At 38.4% G+C, this 23,336-nt stretch overlaps 1 protein-coding gene across 1 annotated transcript in view; it reads right to left on the bottom strand.

Moving 5' to 3' along the window:
- The window catches only part of CACNA1C (calcium voltage-gated channel subunit alpha1 C), a 439,532-nt gene that overhangs the window by 401,754 nt on the left and 14,442 nt on the right, over window positions 1–23,336 (bottom strand). The window contains exons 2-3 of the mRNA XM_017804609.1: window positions 9,408–9,729; window positions 5,463–5,568 (exon numbers count right to left, since the gene is read on the bottom strand). Coding sequence (XP_017660098.1) covers window positions 5,463–5,568; window positions 9,408–9,729 — 428 coding nt within the window. The remainder of the gene's footprint in view (window positions 1–5,462; window positions 5,569–9,407; window positions 9,730–23,336) is intronic.

Below are 23,336 nucleotides of genomic sequence, written 5' to 3'. Positions count from 1 at the left end.
AGGCAAAGAGGTGGCAAACAAAAAGAAGCACAGACTGGTTGAGGACACTGGGGCCACTGGTATAAAGAGAAGTAGAAGGCTGGGATTGGATCAGGACTCAGGGAACCCAGTAGTTTTGGTCCTGCTAGTAACACAGATGTCAGTCTTCACTTTACCAGTTCCATCTTCGTAAAGCCTAGGAAATTACACCACTGTGTTAGGAAAAAAAAAAAATGCTACTTTTTACCGTTATTTTTCCAGTTAGTGACCACTGTCTTGGAACTGATTGCTACAGATTTTATTCTTTCCTTGACAGTCTTTCTACAGCATTTCTTCTAATGGTCTGTGTGATGGGAAACTTGAGACAGCAATTTATCCAAGGCCACACAGTTTACCAACACTACGACCAGCAGACCAGCTTGAATGTCTTGCTCTAAACCCAAAGCTTATTCTTCCACCCTGTGTTTCACTACACCTGGACATGCTGAGTATCAGCCTCTCTCTGCAAGAGGCAGGACTTCTGAGAACTTCGGGAAATGCTGAGCCTAAATTCCATCATATTTAACTTCCTTAGAATCACACAGTGATTCACAATCTTTCTGGAAGAAGTCCTAAAGGATTTTTTGGCAAAATGTCCTTTCTTCTCCTCATCCTGACTCCCGTCCCATTCCAAACTCCTCAGCATCCCTCTTCCAGCTTCTGTCACTTATTCCTCACTTTTCAAGTTCTATAACCTCCCCCAGCTGTAGCAGTGCTGGCATGAGGCCCAAGGTAATAAACCTATCAGAGTTTATTAGCTTGGTATGCTCTCTATCCCACCCTGCACCTCACCCCTGATGTTAGCATCTCTCATTATTCACTTACTAGCTGGAAACTGTCACACAGGAGCATGATAGCAATGACATCACAGAACCAAAAGCCTTTGTGCAGTATTCTTCCTCACCCTTATGCAGAAAAGCCACCCTTTCTTTTCCTGACCCTCTCACCCACACTTTGCTCTCTAACACTTTCTGACTTTGCACAACAAAAATTGAGAGGCTGTTCAGTCTGGTGACTCCAGAATTCTGGACACAAAAAAATGCATAAGTTTGTTATGCCAATATATAGAAACATAATAGATAGTCACATCCACATGCATTGTGTCAGCCTGCTGAAAATGCAAAAAAAAAAAAAATCTAAAGACACTTTCTTCTTTTTTAATACATGAATCACCAGCTCAAGTGGATAGTACCATAATCACCAGTTAATAAAGCAGCCATACCTTCCTGAAAGGCAAGCCCCCTTTCTGTAGGCAGACACAAACTGACAAAAGCACTAACAAGCAAGCAGAAATCCCATCTTTCCTTTCACAGGGTCCTATTTCAGGTTTAACAAATTAGTCCGAGGGTGACACCCCATTATAAGCTGACATAGAAACACGAGAGATCTTTTTTTAAATTTAACTAGTGTACAACAGGATTTCCTTCCTGTAATCAGGACAAGAAAGGGAAAGCAGAGCTATCAAAACAACACTAGGAATATTCTCCTGCTCTTTATCCAAAGCATAAACAACCAACTGAGCTGCCTTCCCTGGAACGTGTTGCAAACTTTGGTCTTAACCTCATTATGTTATCACCATGCTGTGACATTGTCCAGGCTTGTGCCATTTGCAGTTGCCAGTAAAGTGACAGAAGCATTTTCCTCTCAGCTTCCTATCTTAGGCAGTCTATAGTTTTATTCTGTTATCTCTGTTCTAATACATAATTGCATGGACAAAAGCAAAAAGCCTCCATATCAGTTGCAGCCTCTGATGCAGGCTAACTTTAATTCCCCTCACACTAGCTCCAATCTCCCTGACTGCATTAATACACAATGGCTCTTTGCACAGAAATTTACTTTACAAGGAAATTTAAACAAAGTCTCAGCAATTTCATTAATGCCAAAAAAATTTTGCATATAATATGACTCCCCTCCACTTGTGCAAGTTCAATAGTTTTCCAGGAACACACTGCAGAAGTAACATATAAAAATTGCTGAAGCCAATCTCAAGCATTTATTATGAGTATATTATATTGTTCTGGCATTTTTCTTAAAGCCAGTGACAAAGACACTGCAGGCAGCATAAAAATGTGGAATTTGGGGTTTAGTATAAATGTGCATTTAGAAAATGAAAGTGCTTCACAGTCCAAGTTACCATCCCTAGACTTGATAAAAACTACTTGAGGATTTGCAGGAATTATTATTATAGGAAGACAGATTGCAGAGAAACAGTCAGAATATCCGTGTGGTATTTGGCCTAAACTTGTAATACATAACAGCTATTCACAATTCCTTCCAAAGGGAAGGAATTCTTCACTGGACTCTTCTGTAGTTAGTTCCAATGCTCATCACTGTGGCATCACAGCAAATACATCTTGTAGATAAAGCTTATTAAAATGGAGAGATGGTTTTGTACAGGTAAATGAGCCTCCAAGACTTCTGTGGAAGGCATGCAGCACTATGTGTGCCCTGTTTGACCAACGGCTGGTTACAGGTATGAACTTCATACAGAGAAATTATTCATCAAAACATTATGTAGGTATCATTTTTTTACTTTTATACAGAGAAGGAAAGAAGCCACTCGCACAATCCAGAATTCCTTCCTCTTTCCTCACCACCCTCTACTCCATTATCTTGTTAAAAACAACAGACTGAATTTTTCCTTCAGTCACCTTGTTTGAAAAGTTATAAGAAAACCTTAAAGGAGGAATATTCAGTCCCTAAGGGAAACGTGGCAGCTTATTGGAAAACTGTTGTACTGCCACTTTCAGACCCTGTAGAACAGTTACTGCCCATCATGTTTTCTGTAGAAAGTTTGTCGTGTCTCAAGAAGTTAGGGATGGCTCAGGAAACCAGGGATGAGGGAGTTTCTGCGGTAGCTTTAACCCTAAAAAGACTAAATTACAAAATGGAAGTGAATCAAGAGTTCTCACACAGGGATGATTTCTTCTGGGCACCTACAAGGATTCTGTACACATCTGATCACACTTCTGCTCAGTGCACACCTCTGTGCACACAGACACTCATTGCCTGCATCAGATTAAGGCCTTTGGAGCTCAAGGACTTCACAGGTACAAAATAAATTCGACTGTGAAATACACACTCACAGGTAGAAAGATGAAAAAGATGAAGTGAGAATGAGATGAGCTTTTACACAAACATATTATTAACCCCAGCTTCTTTCTAGTCTCTTCCATGTACAGTTTGGCTCTCTCACAGTAAAGCTCACTCTTGTACAGTTCCTGCCTTATGGAATATCTTTCCTTTAACTCCAAGTTTCATCTATTCTTTCATCCCATTCTAAAACACAACTAACATTTTCCCCACCCTTATCTCACCCATTTGCCTCTGTTTCCCCTCTCTGTTTCTCAGGACTTCACTCACAAAGTGCAGCACATGACTCCAAAAGTGTGTTTCTCAACAGCAGTACATCCATGCCAAGAGACATCTATATCACTGAGAAAACAACAACAAACCCACAAAACACACAAAACCCAATGAACACAAACACAGGCTAACAAGAGATAACAGGACCAAAAGCTACTGAGCAGTCAGAGCTCAAGGGTTTGATCTCTAGTGTAGAAGAGAGCCTTGATTGCACCAATACAAGCCCCTCATGGGATACATTAACATCTCATTTTCCATTTTTAATTTTTTTTTCCATTAAGACACAAAGAACAAAAAGTAGACTCAAGCAGACTCCTCATTTAACTTTGTTCTCCCTCTACTTCTGTGAAACAGTTATTTAGATAAATTAACAATGCCTCCTCATCCTCAAGGCTATAACATTTCCAAACTTTCCTGAGATGGTAATTCTTGCTTGGTTTTTTTAAATCCTACTCACAAACAACATGAGTGTTCTGATAGACTGACCAAATGATGCAAAAGATGTCTTGCAAAACAGATGCAGAAGAGCGAGGTGCACACGTTTCTTGATTGTAGAACAGTTTCAATATACCTCATTCAGCTATGAACATACTTCCAAGCCAGTATTAGCCAGCAGCCTCCTCACTGAATTAAGGCAAATACCCACACCCAATTAAACTCAAGACAAATTGTGATCCTCTGACCTTCAAATCTGCTTCATTTTCCTCTTTCAGCCTTGAAAGTCAGAACATGCAATGAACATACTGTCTTTTTCACCAAAGGATCGATTAAATCTGCTTTTTATTAAAGACAGTAATTTTTGAGAGGTGCCACACCGAAGTTTTTTAAACATCCATACCACAATTCACCACTGTTAAACACTCAGTCATGCTAACAAGGAGCAGCCAAAGAGAAAAAAGACCAGCTCATGTATATTTTGAATATAGAGATTAGTTAACAATCATTTATCACCTTCTGCTCCTATTTTTAAGTTTCTTAAAGGAGTTACAGTGCAAATGCATTCAACTACAAATTTTTTACTCCCCCCTCCTTTTCTTTTTTTTAAACGAAAAAGTACTGTTTCAGCAATTCATGAAGTTTGTAATGTGTTTTATTAAACTTCAAAAGATATTTAATCAAATGACTGACTTCCAAGAACAGCATGAATCTTTTGAATTACAACGTCTGTCAACCATCCCAGTGGTCGCTACTTTAGAAGTTTGGCTTTTGTTTTTCTCCACTATTGCTCGAAAATTTCTTAAGTCTCAATAAATTTTAATCAGGAAATAACCTCCCAGCTCCTAAACTCTGGGAGTAAGTTTTCATCCTGATTCAACCAGACAAATAGGAGATTTGTTCACATACTTGAGAGGAAAAAAAATGTTTTCTGCTAATTCAGGGAACTGTGTTCCAGAGCTGTTTTGTGTTTTGCCCTTACTGAACAAAATTCTTGGCTATGGCTTCATGCTAAGCCAAAAGCAAACACTCTTGCCTTTTTATATGGACAGCTCTATCCCAAAGTACCAACACTAGCATCAGTGGTGACAGAAGAAAAGCTATATTGCCCCAATATGAGAGAAGAATAAAAAAAAAAAAAAAAACCACAACTAAAAAAAAAAAAAAAATCACACAAACACTTTTCAACCAGATAAATACACGTGTCTGAAATGCAAGCATGAATGTACTTCCCAGAAATCAGTCATCAAGCTGTGCTCTCAGGTATCACCTGAGAGGAGGACAGTATCAATTTCACAGCAGCACATTGGAACACAAAAACCACCATATAATCCCTGATTGAAGGATTTCTTCCCCAAATACCTGCAGTTTAAAAGTTACCAAGCACTTTTGCAGCAGGCAGAAATTTGTTAACCTAAACACCACACACAGCACCTGCACAATTTTTGGAACATTCTTTTCTAAATCCAGCTCATCTGTAACAGGTGCTAAGGTGAATAAACAAGACACAGCAATCAAACCCAATTTTTAGTACGTTCTCAAAGTTGATGGATATATTTATGTTCCCCAGCTTCAATAGTCTCTATGATTACTTTTCAAAAGGACTTTCAAAACAGCAAAACAAAACACCATCGAGGACTTACCAGATTGGAATTGGTGGCATTGGAATCATCTTCTGGAAAGGGGATATAGATAGCTAAGGCCACACAATTGGCAAAAATAGTCAGTAAAATAATTATTTCAAATGGTCTGAGGAATGGAGTTAAGGAAATTGTTCCAAAATGTGCACACAAAAATAAAATAAAAAAAAATTTATAAGAATTCTGTTTAAAGAAAGCATTCCAAGCCCCTTATACTCTGAAAAGAAGCATATGCCTTTTTAAGTGCTTTTAGGAGCTTCCAGCCAAGAATCTTCCTAATATGTCAAAAGCAGTGTAGGCCAGTCGCGTGCCAGAGTAAACACAGATTTCTAAAAAGTTTTTTTCTTCTTTAATTTATTTAGATTGCATTTTCCCCGATTTTCCTTCTAGTGCGGCTGTACTATTTTTATTAACAGAAACCTGCTCTAGAAGGACTGCCTTTGTTCCTCTTGGGATTAGTTTCTCTTGGTCTTTTTCTGTCTGCATTTACAAATTCTCAAATAATTTCAACAAATATTTTGGTTTGGGTTTCACTGGGGTTTTTTTTGGAATTCTTTTTTTCTTTTGTTGTTGTTGCTGTGTTTCTTTTCCCCCTTTCTGAGTTTCTCTCTCATATCTCAAAGTTAAATGTAAGGGCCCAAGGAATACATGTATACATTGCTTAAAAGATGATAAATTTTGTTAAGGCAAAAAAAAAAGGCTTTGTCCAAAATGTGCTTACACTGCCAGGTATACTTGTTTTGCTTAAAAATTATTTGAGGGAGTATTTCTTTTTCTTTTATTTACATTTTATTTGGCATCACAGAGACTACAAATGTGCCTGCACAGTATATTAGGGACACCAGGAAGCCAAGAGTTCCTTATGATAGAGAAACTAGCAACAATTCACAGGCATTTCAACCTTGCAGCAACTTTGTAAGGGGGAACAAAAAAAACCCCAAACATTTGGAATGTTCAACAAAGAAATCCTGTGTGACCTCAATGTTCTTTGACTGTCCATTGGAATCAAAGGGCATTTTTCTACTGCCTGGTTTGTTGGCACTGTACTTCATCTACTTCAGTGGACTCCTTGATCTCAGCTGCTGTGAAGTGTCTCCCAACTCAGACTAGAGACCAGATTTACAGTCTGTCTACATTTAGTTGCCTGCAAGCATATCCTGGAGGTTAGCTCTGGGATAACTCACCAGGACTCTGGAGGAGAATGAAGAGCAGGATAGGACAGGGAGAATGCCAAGCATAACCTGTGCCACAGAGAGCATTTGAGCCTGAATTTATCTACCGTGGGACTGGCTCTGCAGCGCTGCCAAATGTCAACACAGCATGGGTGATTTTGGTCAGCAGACTACTGTTCTCAGCAGGCTTCAGTAGGAAAAAACTGAAGATCTTTTAATGTGCAGCTGAGCTGCAAGATAAACACAAATTCCAGGCACCTGACTGCTGTTTATACTCAAATATATTCTGCATTTCACATATGGAAGACTCAACGCGTTCCAAAATCACCAGACTCCTGTGCTTAAGCCTTTTAATAGTAGGAGATGTATGATACCATGGAGGAACAAGAGCAGGTCAGGGTAGGCAGATTCCATGTGGTATCAGTGAGTCTTCTCAGGTATATACCTCAGGTTGTTTATATAATGGGTACTGCTTAAACACCTGGATTTCCATAGCCTTTCCTGGTCTTAATTGCTTTATTCCCTAGATTTTTTTGTTGTTGCTCTTTTGGCAGGATTATCATCTATTAACTTATCACTGTTTATGCATATTTTCTTTTACTTCTTTTTATTGCACTGTAAAAATAAAATCATATAACACCTACAAATACAGTGCAGACAAAGCAGAAAATTAAATATGCAGCTAAATCTTTGCAAAATAAGGCAATTAATTCGTTTTACTTTTTCATAAATGCAACTGCACCTTCAGGCTCTTAACACTATAACTTTGGGTAAGAAACACCACTGAAGTACTATAATATTTGTTTAATATCTATTATGCTTAAACTTCAGTGGTTCAGCAAATTAAGCTAAGCTTTCCTCATTAGTTTTTAGCAATTAGGAAAAGTCAGAATACAGAATAAAATTAAACCTTATCACAATCCTTTGATATTGCTACTTGTCATTGAAGTGTTTCATGTTTATAAACACTAGATGTGCAATGAGAGGTTCTGGTGGAAAAAAAAAAAAAATACTTCCATCAACTCACCCAAAACCAAACAAAACCAAAAAATGCAAGCTTCAGCATCTTTGGACTGATTTAATTGCATTGTTTGGTCCTCTCTTGATCTCAGCAGTGCTGTATCCTGGTTTACAACACATCATTCCCATCATTCATTGCTGATCTTATTCATCTATCAAATGTCACTCTGTGCTTTCTCTAAAGGCATGTGGTTACTGGAGTGCTGGCAACTAAACCAATACTCAGCTTCATCCTGTTACTCACTATCAATCATTATATGCTTAAGGTATCAGAGCTATGTCAGAAGCAATAAAAAGTAGCAAACTTAATGGGGGGATTAAAAATCAGCATCTGAAGAAGAAAGGAATAGGTAGGCAGGTAGTTTAAGGACATCTAAGAATTGACAGGGGCATTTTTAACAAGTTCTTCATCTGAAAAATATGTCTATGTCAGCAATATTTAATATACTCACTTTTTATTTTCACCTTTCTAACATCCCACCAGACACCCAAAGGAACAATATTATCATATTATCTTAAATGCCTTAATTCATTTTTTATCATACTAACTACTGCCAAGTTCTGTACTACCTTCCCTTGACTTGCTTATCTATGCCTAAAAACACTCATTTTCTTCAGTATTTACTGAAGCAGCCCATTAGCTTGTGATTAGGGTTAGTATTGTTTTCTCTTTGGGGATGCAAGGGAGATGTATTTTATTTCAGTTTGTGTTTCACACCAAATACTCAAATTCCAGCTTGCACTGATCAGACTTGGGTGACTAGAAGGGCTTTGCTTCTTGCACTTAAAAGCCTTGGCCCAGCTCTCCATGGCTTTCCAGGGAAGCAGCACTGACCCTTACATTGGGCAGTTCTGTGTCAGTGGTTATCTGCTGTCTGTGGCACAGTCTGTCTCATGTTCAGACAATTAGATCTGGCTCTGCACTGCATTTGTACATGTTGCAGGATTACTGTGACGTGTTTCTTTTTCCCTTCTTCTAGATAAGCATTATCCCTTACCATACATTACTGAGCCTTACTCGTTTAAGTGGAATTCCAATAAAATTAACAGTCCTGAGCCCTGGTTCAGAATCTTACTGCATAAACTTGGGGATTTTTTTACCTCCTCCTTTTGCCCCATTCTTTTCTCCATACTGTAGAAAGCGTGATGCCACGTGATTAACAAAAAAAAAAAAAAGTGTGAAATTCAAAGTACCAGAGCTGTTGACTGGTGGTACCTCTAAGGGCCTGCAAAAACGCAACCATTAAAAAACCCAAAACCAAACACAAAAAAACCCCAAACTAAAACAAACCAGAAACAAACAAATAAATAAAAAACAAACAAACATTTAAACACAAAAAACCCAAACCAAAACAAAAAAAAAAACACATGAAAGTCCCAGAAAGGAAAAGGAAAGCCAGCAGCTGCTATCAGTCCCATAGAGTCAGTTCAATTCTGGCCTCAGATACTTTGAATATCTCCCAAACATTTCAGTCTGGGCCATGTGTTTTCAAAAGAGCAGAATTCAACTCCTAACCCTCATCATTTAAACTTCTAGTGTTTTCTTACACACAGGTGTAGTTAAGGCTTCAGCTCTGATCTTCCTCCCTTCCCCCTCCCCCTGCCTAAACGATCTCAGTTAAGACATCCAAAACTATTCATGCACTTTAAGTTCCCAGCAGCGCCTTTCAACTTAAGGTATTGATTTCCCCATGAATAGCACCTGATGTGCACGAGTGATTCGCCGTTTTCTCAGCGAGAACATCAGAAAGGATATTTCCATTCGACGATGCTGATACAGGCCCTCCGGATGGGATTTTTCAGTGTTAAACACAGCAGTGCCCGGGGAGGACGTGTAGCTGTGGTGGTACCCTGTTTTTTCTGCTTCCCATACTGCTGCCGTTTCCTCTGCGTGGAGCTGGCTGTGGATATCGTTGCATTGCCAGCGCTCCCCATCAGCTTGGCTTGCCTGGCAGCATCGATCGCAGCTTGCCAGGACAGAGCTGCCCCCGGAGTAGGGATGTGCTCTGGGGCAAGCCCTGCAGCTGCATTGGCATTCATGTTGGCATGAGCTGGACGGGGACTCCCATAGTTGGAACCTGGGTGGGGGGAAAAGTAAAAACAAAATCAAACGGACAGAAATTTGTGAAGGCATTTTCTAAACGGCAGAAGAGATAACCAGTGTTTTTAAAAACCTTCAGCATCAGTAAAATCAAGAGACAAGATTAAGTGTAAGATATCAGTTTACTATCAGCTTGTTCTTTCCATTCAAACTCTTCATTTTAAAGTAATAATACTATGCAATCCTTCATCTTGCAAGAGACTCTCAACAAGACCAGTGGATACTGAGCTGTTAGAAGTGCCTCCAATCAATACAATCTCCAGGATTCACAGAAAACAAACTATCCATTTTCTTTTTTACCCACGCATTTTGCAAGTGGGACTGTTTGTAAGCTCAAAAGGTGAGGATAGTTCTCATCACTTTAACACACAGACAGGCACTATTATGCTATTTAGTACATGGCAAAGCACCCAAGTGGGATTCTCAAGTCCTATCATAAAAATCCTTGTGCTTTCAAGATTATCTCAAAATAAAGTGAAATTTTAACAATAAGCTTGATTCCCTCTGCAAACTGTACATATGTATAATCCTAAGAACAGCCTGACCAGAAGGTACACTGAGGCAGAAACTGGAACACAAAGGCAAGGTTTGCAGATCATTTAGGCCAATCAATGTATATTTAGAAATCAGAACCTATACCTTTATCCTGATAAACTGATTTTAAGACAGACAAAATACTGAATCAATAGAGTAAGTGACACTTGCTTAAAAAGTGCATGTTAACAAGAATGCTAAGACCTAGCAGACCCAAGTGTTGCTGCTCTTTTAGCCAGAAGTGAGGCAGTATATACTCTTTTGTCCAGTCATAATAGTAGAATATACACATCAGGTGACATGTGGCTGATATTTAGAAGGTCTTGGCAGTACAAAAAATTAGTCACCCTTTCAAGCTGGTGTAATTGTTCCATTGGTTCAGTAAAGACAGTTGAGTCACCTGTGTCTCTTCAACGAGGCTTTTTCAGTGACTCAAATAAAAAAATTCAATCACTTCAAAGCGAGCAAATTTTGAAACTTCAAAATAGATTCCCTTACTCCTTGGAGCTTCAGTTGAGTTTTGTAAGAAGTTGAGAAGGATTAAAGGAGTTTTACTACAGACACTTTGCAGAAGAAAATATAAGCCATGTTAAAAATGTGCAACATGGAATCTACCCAGTCACAACAGCAAACTGTGATTAAGAAGAACATCATGTTTAGGTATACCCTATATAATATTTGAGAGCCTACTTTTATTTGTTGGGGACTTTTGAGTTTGGCTGTGGCCCATATGTTGAGATACAGGTAAAAGGGAGCCCAAGGGGTCTACAGATCTTGTTCTTCAAAAGGCTACACAACGAGAGCTCAGTTTCAAACCACTGCACACTCCATGGCCTGTGTTTTGCCTTATATCTGAGCAGCAGACTCTGCTTCAGAAAACGTGTGTGCGCAAGGGGCAGACAGGAGAAACCCAGGAAAGGAGTTAGATCACCTTCTATTTCAAAGCAAGCTCAAAATCTACTATTGACCATGTTCCACTTCAGATCAGTGTAGAAATATGGTGTCACTAAATAGGTCAGCTGGGCTCCTTATAGACTACCAGACAAAGCAAACAAAAGACCACTTGACACGGTGTTTCATTTACAATATCAGATGAAATACATTCAAACCCAGGGAACTGGCGAGCTGTTCTTGAACAGAAATAATTACCCAAGATGCATATTTCATAGCTGGATGTGCAGTGCCAAGGTATCAGAGCATTCACTGCACTACTAATGAACTAAAGCAGGTAGAATAAATACAATTGCATTGACACACAGAGGGCAACAGGATATGCTTCTACCTAGAAAGCATATAAGGTTTTTAAATTCATCTCATTGAATCACAAGGAAGGACCTGATAGAGTCAGGTGTTATTTTATGTCAGGCACTGCCATAAGATTTCAAGGCTGTTAGAGTTTCATTACATAGCAGGAAAATCCAGAGCTTGTCTCCACTCACTGAAAAATCTCCTAGTTGCAAACCAGCCAAAAGGAAGCTGGTGAGTAATATGACTCTGATATGTGAAAGGGAAAGCTGAAAGAAACAAGAAATGGGAAATAGTTAATTCACATCCCTCAGATTTTGAAGCTGAAGAAAAAGAGCTCTCAGAATCATACAGGCTAAGCAGATTTCCTCGATGAAGCAGGCAATCAACTGGCAGACAAACTTAGTTTTTTAAGGCTAAGCAAATTGTACACAGCACCATTCATGGGATACATATTTATTTTCAGACTAGTTCCAGATGCAGTTTTTCTCTCTAGCATCTATTTGACCTCCCTAGCCTAAGGCACACTGGAAAGGAAAAAAAATAAATGGAAAATTACTCTAATTATTCTCCAACTCCAGCTCTTCTTTACTGACCCATTAGAGTGGATAAGAAAGATGTGGGTGTTTTCCACTAAAGGCAATCTTGCTGATCCCCCTCCATTGTGTTGTTATCACGCTGACTAGACCATGTGGTCCTGAAAATAAACAGCTGCTGCATCTTAATGAAGACCTTTATGCAATTTGGAAACGTGTCAAGAGTCTTCATTATTATTGCTTATTAGTAAGGTTCCACGTGAGGATTCAAGTCCATGCATTTTGACTCTGATGTGCCAGCAAAGTTAAGGATCCCACTTCTGGTAGTTTTATAGGTTTTGCTTCTACCATGATCAGCAGCCCCGTAACAAAGTGCTTTGTCTCAAATTCATTTCAAATGATGAGTCAGTAGTGACAGATTTATATTAACAAATATTACAAATATTGATTACTGATAAGGATCTGTCGGTTTTATGAAGCTCAGAGGCTGCAGACAATATCTGTACTAAACGACTAATGGCAGTGACAAATGACTTTTCTAGAGGCAGTTTGTAGCAATAGCTTGAATTTAAGAGTGAAGCTCACACAGCTTCAAGGAAAGCACATTCAAGAACTGAGCAAAATATTTTCGAGGACAGCACAGCCAAAATTTCAGGGAGAATGAAATTCTACCCTGTAATCTAAATGCTTCGTGTTATTTCTTAGGAAGCAAGGAGAACAGTACATATTGAACTCATGAGGAATCACACTGAAATTTCACCTATAGCATTCATTTCTCCCCCACCACAAAACTTTGCTGTAACCTGAGAGCTGCAGTTACTGGATTTTCTGTTTTCTTTTTGCAACATAGCAGTTAAAATACTTCACTAAATTTCCCCATTACAAATCAAGTTTCAGGCTACCTTAATCACTGGAATCATATTTGTTTGCATGGTTATTAAGTTAGAAGTTGACCAGAACTAGGAAATGGAAATTCAGCCCCCACCCAAATGCAATAACTCACTAAGCACTGTGATCCACAGCATCATCACCCTCCTAATCCCTACCATCCTTTAGTAAGAATTTGTATTGTTGACTGTGTCCAGCTGGTGCACAGAATTCTGCTCTCCCAAGTACTTCTGTGCTATGGATCAAGAGTTTAAGCATTTGGAGAATAATTAAAGAGAAAAGGCCGTATAAGTGAACAAATTTGATTACAAAGTCTTTGGGAGAGACTTTCATTTTTGCAAAAATGAGAATTTGCAGAACTAAAACAGATGCAGAAACAACAGAAGCACGGGTCTCAAAAATCAGAGCTAAGTCACAGAAGTAACAGGTAAGGTTGCTGTATAACTGGAAATGAACCACATTGCACAAAATACTTGACATTGTAAAATTACAACTAAATCACCAAAATCATTATTAAAATATACAGTGATGACCATTAATAACTTTATAAGTGGCATTTGCATTCTAATACTATCTGTCAAACCACCTATTAACTATCTCCAAAGCATCATTATAAAAACCCAGCTAAACAGTGACCATTTGATATGAGATGTGGGCAAGTTAATGACACAGTGGAATCACAACTTCTGAGCTTTTTTGACTTCATGTAGTTAGCCACATATTTATTGTATAGGAAGTTGTGTTTAGTTAATTCTTTAAATGAAAATAGACCTATCCTAATGTGGGGTGTCACCGTTCTCTTTTTCCGTCACTTTAAAAACATCAGGATCCTAAAAATGCAAACCTTGAAACTGTGCTGCACAGCTGTATTTTTCCCCAAAGCAGAGGAGAGATGGGTACAGCAAAAGATAAGACTGGTTAAATCATAATATCTTAATTGAATTCAGATAGAAAGCAAACAGAAAGTAGGAAACTGGTCACACTACTAAGATCGTGTGTGTATTCCAGCACACAGGAAAACAGCTATAAAATATTCAAGTGGGAGGTGTCCAAAGGAGAAGCATGAAGAATAACACAAAAAAAAAAAAAAAGTCAGTGTATGAGATCATCTGTTAATAAGGGGAAGAGTGTGGAAAACATTGATCCATTAACCAATGGAAAAAGGAGAGCATTTCATAGATGATTGCAAGAAGGATTAAGTGTTACATGACCTTTTTGCATCAATTTTACAAAAGAAAATCCATCAAGAGCTGTAGACTAACACAAATAATCCCCAAACCAAAACAGGTATTATTTCCAGCTGTAAGATTGGAATGAAGACAGGAGAGTTCTCAGAGGACCGAGAAAGGGTGAATGGAGCTTAAAAAAGTGGAAGGGAGGCATTAAATCCAGTTTAACTTCAGTTAAAAAAAAAAAGAAAAAGAAATCTGGAATAAGTAAAATAAACAAGGGTCTCCAAGTACCTGGAAGACAGGTAGAAAAAGAGCAAGTGACACAAATCCTTCAGGAATACATTGTGTCAAAGCAAATCGGTTTCTTCCAGAACTGAGTAACAGAATTCACAGGCAAGATGGAAGCAGCAGGGTCCCTGTCTCCTGACTTTACTAACAGTTTTATGAGGTCTTGTATGATAATTTCATAAGAATACTAGGTGCTAGGGATGTATGAGCAAGAATAAAATTGCTATAACGTGAGTACAAAACCAGTGGATGCCTGAGAGCAGCAATCACTGGTACACAGTCTGAACTGGAGGATGTGTCACACAGAGGTACCCAAGTGCCAGCCCTGGACCTGATTCTGTTCAATGTTTTGATTTTGTTCAATTAATGATCTGGATGATTAAACAGTGAACAGTGTTACTAAAGCAGGTACCTGTGAAGCTGAGAGGTAAAGCAAATACACTGAAGGACAGAATTTGAATTTAAAATGAACTTCATCAATTGAAGCAAAAGTCTTTAAAACAGAGTGGAGTTCAGCAGAGACAAATGCAAAGTATTCAAGCAAAATGAATCATCTGCCCAAATTATTTTCAGAAAAGCCTTGGAGGTTTATAATGGATCTGCAACAAAACAGAGGTTGATATTGTCACACTGCCTTCTTCCCATCAGAATGCAACCATCACAATGTAGTATATAAACAGGGATAAAATCTATCCAACACTGCAAGGAATCCTTCTCTTCAGCTCAGCATTGTCAGGGCTTCAGCTGAAATACAGGGAGCAGTTTTGGGTTCCCATACTCTGAGACAGACACAGTTCAGTTTAGGCTGCCCAAAGTAAGCAAGATCAGACAAAGGCCTAAAAAATATGAGCTATGAGGCAAAGTCACAGAAATGGGAGTGACAGAACTCAGACTGCTGTTCCTGAGGATGTGAGGGGGAGGATGATACAATAACAGCCTTTAATGTATTTTTAACAGCCTTTATATGTATTTTATATACACACATATTATATATCTGGTTTCTAGATATATATGTATGTATGTTTTATTTCAAAGAACAGAAAGGGAATATCTATCACCATGCTCACAGGGTATAAGCAGAAGCAATGATTTTTCCCAGTAAGAAAAATTCAGGATGTACCTCCCACACTCTAAGTCTTTTAGACCAGGCCAGAAAAACATGTATCTGGAATCACACACTCGAGGCAAGATTTATAGTGAGTAGTAGTTTCTTTTGTTAGTTTAGAGCAAGCTTGACAGGAAGGAAGGCCTTTGAACAGAAAGATTATATGTTTATTCATCAGTTAATCTATCAAAAAAGACCTATCTGAGTAAACTCAGCTTCACTCAAACCTTTAGATTATCACAGCAACATCAGCACCTCATAAGACTTTATGTGCATGCTCATCTCTCCACGATGGGGAGAAGGTGAGGACCTTCAGCTCAATCAGCTTGGAGCTCTCTTTCTTTGCTTTTAAAACATCACTCTGCAAATATTAAAAGTCTAAAAGCCTTTCAGCATTTCAAGAAAACAACAACAAGTCATACACGGAGTTTAAAATCTCGACATGAAATAAACCCATTTAGTTGTACGAGTAGCAGGGTTTTTTTCCAGAAACCTCCATTAAATTTTCAGTTGACATGCCTGGAAATTTCCCCTAGTGAATGCAAGGCTGCACACATGTAAATCTCTCAAGCTTTAAAACATGATTTGGATATTTTTCCTTATTAGCCCTTTGTAAAATGTTGACAAGACATTATTTCTGACAACTAACTGCTAAAGTAACACTAGGGTTTTTTTCACAAAAACAAGTGTTTTTCTGAAGGCAGTTTCTAATTAGAGATACGAATTATAATGAAAGCTGGATTGCAACCTGAACTATGCCTTTTTCCATAACAAAATTTATAATGGAGACACACACTTTTAAACATCACATCAGACTAAAACTCAGTGTGTAGTTGTTAGCCCAGATAAGAGAGTTAAAGAATTTTTCCTGTAAATTGTTTTGGGGTTTCAGAACACACACACTCACAGAGAAGATAAGTGATTTAAGATGGTTTGTTTGCTGTAGTTGAGACTAAACAGTTTTAAAAATCTAAACAACAACAACAACAACAAAATCTTATTCAAGAACCCTGCTTTGCACGCTTTGCAACTGGATCTTTGTTTTCCTTTATCTCCCCCCTCAAAACAGAGGTGGGGTTTTTCCCTTCATGCTATTAACAGAAGAAGCAATGAACTTCTAGGAGGGTGGAAAAAGTCCATTTCAATGAAGAGCCCAAGTGTACAAGCTCCTCTCACTTCCAGTACTGAATGCCTCCAAGTTAAATATTTACGCTTGAAAATTAACTACTGACACTGCATGGTAAATTCTTGTAACTTTGCCAACACTATTTAGATTTTGAATTTTCTGAGAAAGAGATTCTACATTGGTAGAACATCCAGCACGAGGGATTCCTGGCTCATGAATAAGGCCCAGCAAGAATACAAGCAGTAATAATTCACTATCAACAATGGAATAAACCATGGGACAACTCTTCCCTTAACATCACCACGTACATAGTTCTCTCCATGCAAATATACTTTATTTCAGAGTATGTTGCAAACTGACTGCTTCCTAATAAGATATTCCTCCATGTGCACCAAGATAAATTTTCAAGATTGCCCTTACTTTTCTATTTGAAAATGCTATGGTTTTCAATGAACATAGTTCAGGTGTTTGGGGTGGGTTGTGTTTTTTTGCTTTGGGGTTTTTCTTTTTTTGGTGGTGGGAGTATTGGGAGAGGGGGCACTGTTTTTGTGGCTTTGGTTTAATTTTTTTAATAAAAGACACAACCAAAAGCAAATTATATTCCTGTTTACTGATAAATTTGGGCTTTTACAGTTCAGTGTACATTAACAAAAAAGATAGAACCCATGCCTCTCCCCATTCTAATTAGCAGGTGATCAGAAGTTATCGTCTAAGATTTCATCACTTGAGCGTTTCTAAAATTTTCACTTTCCATTTTGAAACAACGTAAGTAAAGCAACAGTCTGTTCTGCCTCCTTCACCAGAGCCATCTTGTCAAACCTTACCCAGAAGAATCTAGAAAGCCCAAAGTTTGAAAAGTCTCAGCAGTCACAAAAATCTAGTTTTGGATTTTTCTCTTCTGTAACTACGGATTCAAGAGAACTAGACTGGGAAGTAAGATCTCTTTTTTTTTTTTTTCTCCACAGAGGAAGAAGTGAAAAAAGCATGAAGCCTACTAAATTATAAGCCCTAAGGCAAGTGTGTAATATGAAAAGTTTGAGCCAGAGAAGTCTGTAATACAACTCAGCTGAATTACAAATTCTATTACGAGATAAACTTCTTAGGGTGAAGAGGTGTTTAGAGGGCAATTTCCTTCAAAATATTTGCCTTTTTTTTTTTCTTTTGTGGCTTTCAAGCTACAAGAAAACACAAAAACTCCCAAGGAATCCTTTTTGGTGTCTTGAGATGAGTTTCTGGTGGCACCTAGATTAAGCTCTCAGAAGTCAAGCCAGGTGATATGGTTTGAAGCTGGCTCCCTGCCAAGTCTCCAAACCTTACCACAACAAGTCCGTCCCCACCCCCCCCCTCAAACCTCAGGGAGAAGAGGGAGAAAAACAACCAAGAAAACCTGAAATGAGAGAGAGAGCTAAAGCAATATATATATATAAATATATTTACACTTATGTTACAGTTATATACAATTGAAATATATATACAATTTCACAAGGGAAAGGGAAGGGGGAAGGGAAAAGGAAAAAAACCAAAATAGAATATATATATATATCTATCGATTAGTAGCCCAATATATAAAAGCTAAAAGAGTTAGCAAAGAAATATCTCACTACTCTCCTTGGGACAACCGAGAGTCTCTCTGGAACGATCGCCAGCAACCTCCGTCTCCCAAGGTCGACAAGGCCTTACCAGGCCTCGCTCCCCAACACAACAGACTCAACAGCAGGGAACCTGCACCTCCAAGCCACTGGAAGGAAAGAGAGCAAAGGCCTCTCCTTCTTTCTTCTTATAGCCCAGCTTACATAAAAATTGTAGGGAATACTGGGTAAATCTGGACCCTTCCTTGGTTACAAACTGGTCACCAAGGAAGGCCTAGGCCGAACTACCACACCAGGGAACACTCTCCTTCAACCACAGCTCACTGAAACATTCATACAACTCAAAAATAGTAACGGAGGACTAGGGACATAAAGATATTTTTTACCAATAACAGTATTTGTATTTGTCTCAAATATGCCTGAGAGAATCCAATTAGCCGTGTGTTTGAAGGAATGGCTAGCAAGGGTTTTTACATAAAACAGTAGTTCTGCTCTGATAATGCAGTCTCCAGCAGAGCACAAAGCATAAATGGCATATAAATTAAAAACCCAACTTGAGGCAGTTATAGATGCACATCTCATGGTATAATGCATCCATACATCTTTTTAAAGTGGGGTAGCTAATTTTTAGGGTACCTGTCAGCACAAAACCTTTGCAGCAACATGCTAGTTTCTTGAAGGAGCAACATGTTTCTTGGGCAAACTCCAGGCATAGAACCTCAAATGGAAACACCAAGAGAGAGCTTTCTTGTTTGTTTTTTTTTCCACCATTTGTCTAAGTTATTGTTACCACTATTACAGATCTTGGGATCAAGCACAATTTTGGGAAAACTTCCTTGGCTTCAGTAAAATTTCTCTGGATATAAACTGCAACTCTATAAGTTGGATTCTTCTGACAAGCTTGTCATCTTAACTGCTCACCATTTTCTTATTGGTGAATGATTACTTTTCACATAGTGAGTAATCTAGATATAACTTATTTGCAGAAATTAAGCTCTTGCACTTTAAAAATAATCTTCACTGTATTAGATGGTCTCCAGATTCCTTGCCTGAGAATTCAGAGTGGGATAAAAATGAATACAGAAATCTATTCATGTGATTTGCCTCACCCTACCTGAACCATTTAAAAAAAGGGATCTTGTCTAAACCCTCTCTATAGTCAGTGCAGAGGATCATTTTTTCTATCCTTAAGACAGATGTCTGAAATACAAGTGAAAACAGCTGCTCAAAGTGCCAATCTTCAGACTGTACAGAAGTAACCTAAAACATGAGTTTAATTGCACAACAAATTTAAGTGGATTAAATGAGATGATTCCCATTTATTTGTGGGGAGCACATGCATGCACATGTGCTTGTGAACAAGGTGGAGAGCAACTCTGCAGCTGCTTTTAACCCAGTTCTGTAGCTGCTTTTGGCCCAAAACATGTGACAATTCGGGAAATGTGTACGAGTGTATGATATCTAAATAATTCAAAGCCTGCAATTTCAATATCCTCATCCTAGAAAAATCAATCACAATTCTTCCACAACTCATAGTATTCTCAGTCCAAAAATAGCAGTCTGTTCTCAGTTACATCAGATGATGACTAAAAAGCACAAAGGGATCTCTATATAGGTCTCTATCTGAGTTACAGACAAAAATTTCAATAGACACACATACACACACCCCAACACACACACACACACACACAAAAAGAAATCAAACTTTAGCATCCAGATCTAAATGGAGATCAGCCCTGACAAACAAGAGACAGTGCAAATTCTAACAGGCTGAGGGCTTTTGCTTCCTCTTTGTGTTTGTGGAGTCAGTGTTCAGCTGCATAAACCCAGGCAGCAGGCAGAGTTTGCTGGAAAGAGCTCAGCAAGCATGCAAAAGCAGAGTGTATATCCAAACTTCCTATACAAGCCATAAGCACTCCCTGCCAGCCTTCCCTCCCAGCGATGATACCCACGTCAGGAAGCCATTAATCCGCATTATGATACAATAACTCAGGTTTAAAGGGACCTCTGAAGGCCATCTGGTCCACATCCTCCTCCTTTTTAGCCTCTCATTCAAAGGGGTCACATCTCATCAAGCTCTTTGGCTATTCAGTGTCATACTTTGCACCATTAGTGCTATCTCTGAGTCCATGTGTAGGGCTGTAAGAACTGACCACAGCAGGCACCCAAATCAAAGATTCATTCAGGTACTGAGCATACAAATTAGAAGAATAATATATCTATCTATCAATCTATCTATCTATAAATATATAATCTCTCTAATTTTCAGAGATGCATTATACTAGGTGAAAACCAGACATCCGTAAATTATGTCATTAGCACCCACGCAAAACAGTTGCTTGAAAACTATTTGTTGCTTTTCATAAAGGCACAAATTTATTTTAAACTGCATTTATCTAATTTTAGGTTATGTCTGCAGTATCCTAATAAAGATGTACTCCCTTCTTGAAATGCAGGCAGTTTCAAAGGAAAAGGTATTATAAGATGTTTCAAGTGTCAAAACTGACTTTGATTTCAGCTATTAATCTTAGTGTTCTAAAAAACACATTTTTCTATTTTTAAAATGCAATTTTTTTTCTTCCCCTGCTGCTTGGAGTAAGATCAACAAAATATCAGAAAAAGCAACTGAAGAGGTAAGTTTTGAAATGAACTATACAAAGAGTTATATCAAATCCTAAGAATTAAGTGAAAATAGAGTAGAGAAGTTTGGTGTTTTTCCTGATTTCAGTCATCTAATGTTCTTATTTTTGAATAATTTTATACAAAATCAAAGTACTCAAACAGGGTTGTTCTTTGTAACTTGGCATCATTAAGGTACTAGAAAGAGATCATGCAAAACAATGGCAAAATTTGAACTGAGGGAAGAACAAAAGCTTCTCCCATTCTATCTATTTCCTTTCATCCACAAAATCTCAAGGAAATGCTCCCTATATAAAATGCTCTGCAAAGCAAGGAAAAGGAAGGCCTTGTGAACTCCCCTTAAAACAAAACCACAGAAAATTACTAACCACATGAATATAAACCATGTTATACAACAAAGGAAAACAGTGGCTTGGTTCAATGTCAGGGTGATATTAAAAGACAATTAAAAGAAAAAGAAAACCCAAACAAAACCATTCCTTTACTCAAACTAGACCTTTGTGATCTAGAGGTAATAAAGTATTAACAGATGTAGAGTCATACTTTTATGGCACTTTGCATAGAGAAAAATAATTTTCCTGAGTTGTTTGGTACCTAAGGTAACACATTCTATCTCCAACATGCAGACATTTCCCTACCATGTTTTTATTTACTGGTATCTTCTTGCTGGATATTCCAAGTCTGAATATTAAGCACATGTAATATGCAGATGCAAAAACAAGCACTCTTGACTTGCTCTGCTAGTGAAGAGCATTTCCAAGCTAAATAAGGCACTAAATCAGAAGATTGCAACTGCAGAAAAAGGAGGTGGGGAGGGGGGTGGATAATAAAAGGGGGAAAATTTGCAAAAGAATCTTTGTAAGCACCTGTATGAGGAAAACCAGCATCTGGTTTACATCTCAGGCTGAACACTATAACATGTAACCCCAAAATAGTTCTTATGTCACTGGTTGACTATACAAACATTGTTAAGCAGCTTCTCTGTGACCTTTTCTACAGCAGATGCAGACAACTGTTTGAGACAGTCTTTATAGATTCTTTCTAAAAATAAGAACTCCTGCTTATATAAAAGCAGATTCATTGATCATTACTGAATTTAAACATAGCAGAGCTAAGGTGGCACGAGCAGATCCACACCAGGTTTGTAGACCACTTGCTTAGAGCTCAGTAGGCACTATTTTAGAACTGCCATTGAGTTCCTGCTCCAGCTGCTGCTTCAGCTCTGCCTTCAGAGTTTTCAGATCACACCAAAGATGGTGAAAGCTGAGGCTTTTGTGTTCCTTTCTTGGGAAGTGCTGTGCACTTTGCAGGATCAGCATCACAAAAGAAGCAAGGCATTTCCTATAAACCATTTACTCTGATAGCATAGGAACACTGGCCAAGAGATTCTTAGTTTCTACTTCTCATTAGAAAACAACAACAATAACAAACAAACAAAAACACACACACAAAAAAAAACCACCAAACACCCCAAACCAACCAACAAAAGCATAACAGAAAACCCTAAAACATCCAGCCTATTTACAAGACTTAAGCATCTCTCATTAGCTCTGGAGTTTGCCATCAGTACTGTGCCCTCCCTCTTTGGAGGCAGAGTGTGCACACAGGTTTAACTCCTCTTTCATGACTGAGCTGGTCTGTCCTGAGAGCCAGTTGTTGGCTCTAAGTAATGGTCAGAGTGAACCAACACACAGACAACATGGCCCTGACTGAGTTTCCACCCGCGTGAAGTCCAGGGAATGTGGCTGTACAGAGCATTACTATGGAACACACCACTACAGGCCCCAGTTCTAGAATCCACACCTCGAAAAGAGTAATGAAATAGTTCAAAGAACTGAAAAAAAGAGGTATAAGAAAATGTAGAGTAGGATAATATCTTCAATGAAAGACTAAAAATATCTGAATCATTTAGTCTTATACAAAGAGAATCAAAAAAAAAAAATCATGGGAATTCATCAGCATGAGCACACAGAAGGTTTTTGACACCCCATGACCCTTTTAACTTACTGGAATAACCCTTATTATATTCAATATTTGGTAGCTGTAACTAAGCAAACTCAGATGTCTAATAGGGTACACACAGGTAACTGTGAGGAGGCCTAACCAGAGAAATTTAACTGTGAAATGTCAGGGTTCACTTCCACTTTATCTCCCCAGATCAGGTCTGTGTAATTTTCTAAGGTCCCTTTTGGTGATCAAATGGGAGGATTCAGAAACTGCTGTGAGAGATTCTTCAGCTTGGCAGATGTCCTCAAAAATCTGTTCTCCACAGACAGCCCAAGGACAGCAGGAAACAAAGCTATTAGGATGATATTTAAAATACATCAGTCAGAAGCATCCCTGTGAAAAGGTAATTTTTGCAACATATTGAAGCTTGTAGTGGGATAAATGGAACATTTTCACATGTAGACCGGGGATCCCCATTGTTATCCCTATTTCAAGTTATTTGTAGCACAATGGC

This window comes from Lepidothrix coronata, unplaced genomic scaffold (genome assembly GCF_001604755.1).
Source record: "Lepidothrix coronata isolate B3197 unplaced genomic scaffold, Lepidothrix_coronata-1.0 Scaffold10, whole genome shotgun sequence".
In the NCBI taxonomy this organism is placed as follows: domain Eukaryota; kingdom Metazoa; phylum Chordata; class Aves; order Passeriformes; family Pipridae; genus Lepidothrix; species Lepidothrix coronata.
The sequence above is the reverse complement of the archived record's forward strand: the minus strand, read 5'-3'. Positions and strand labels throughout refer to the sequence as shown.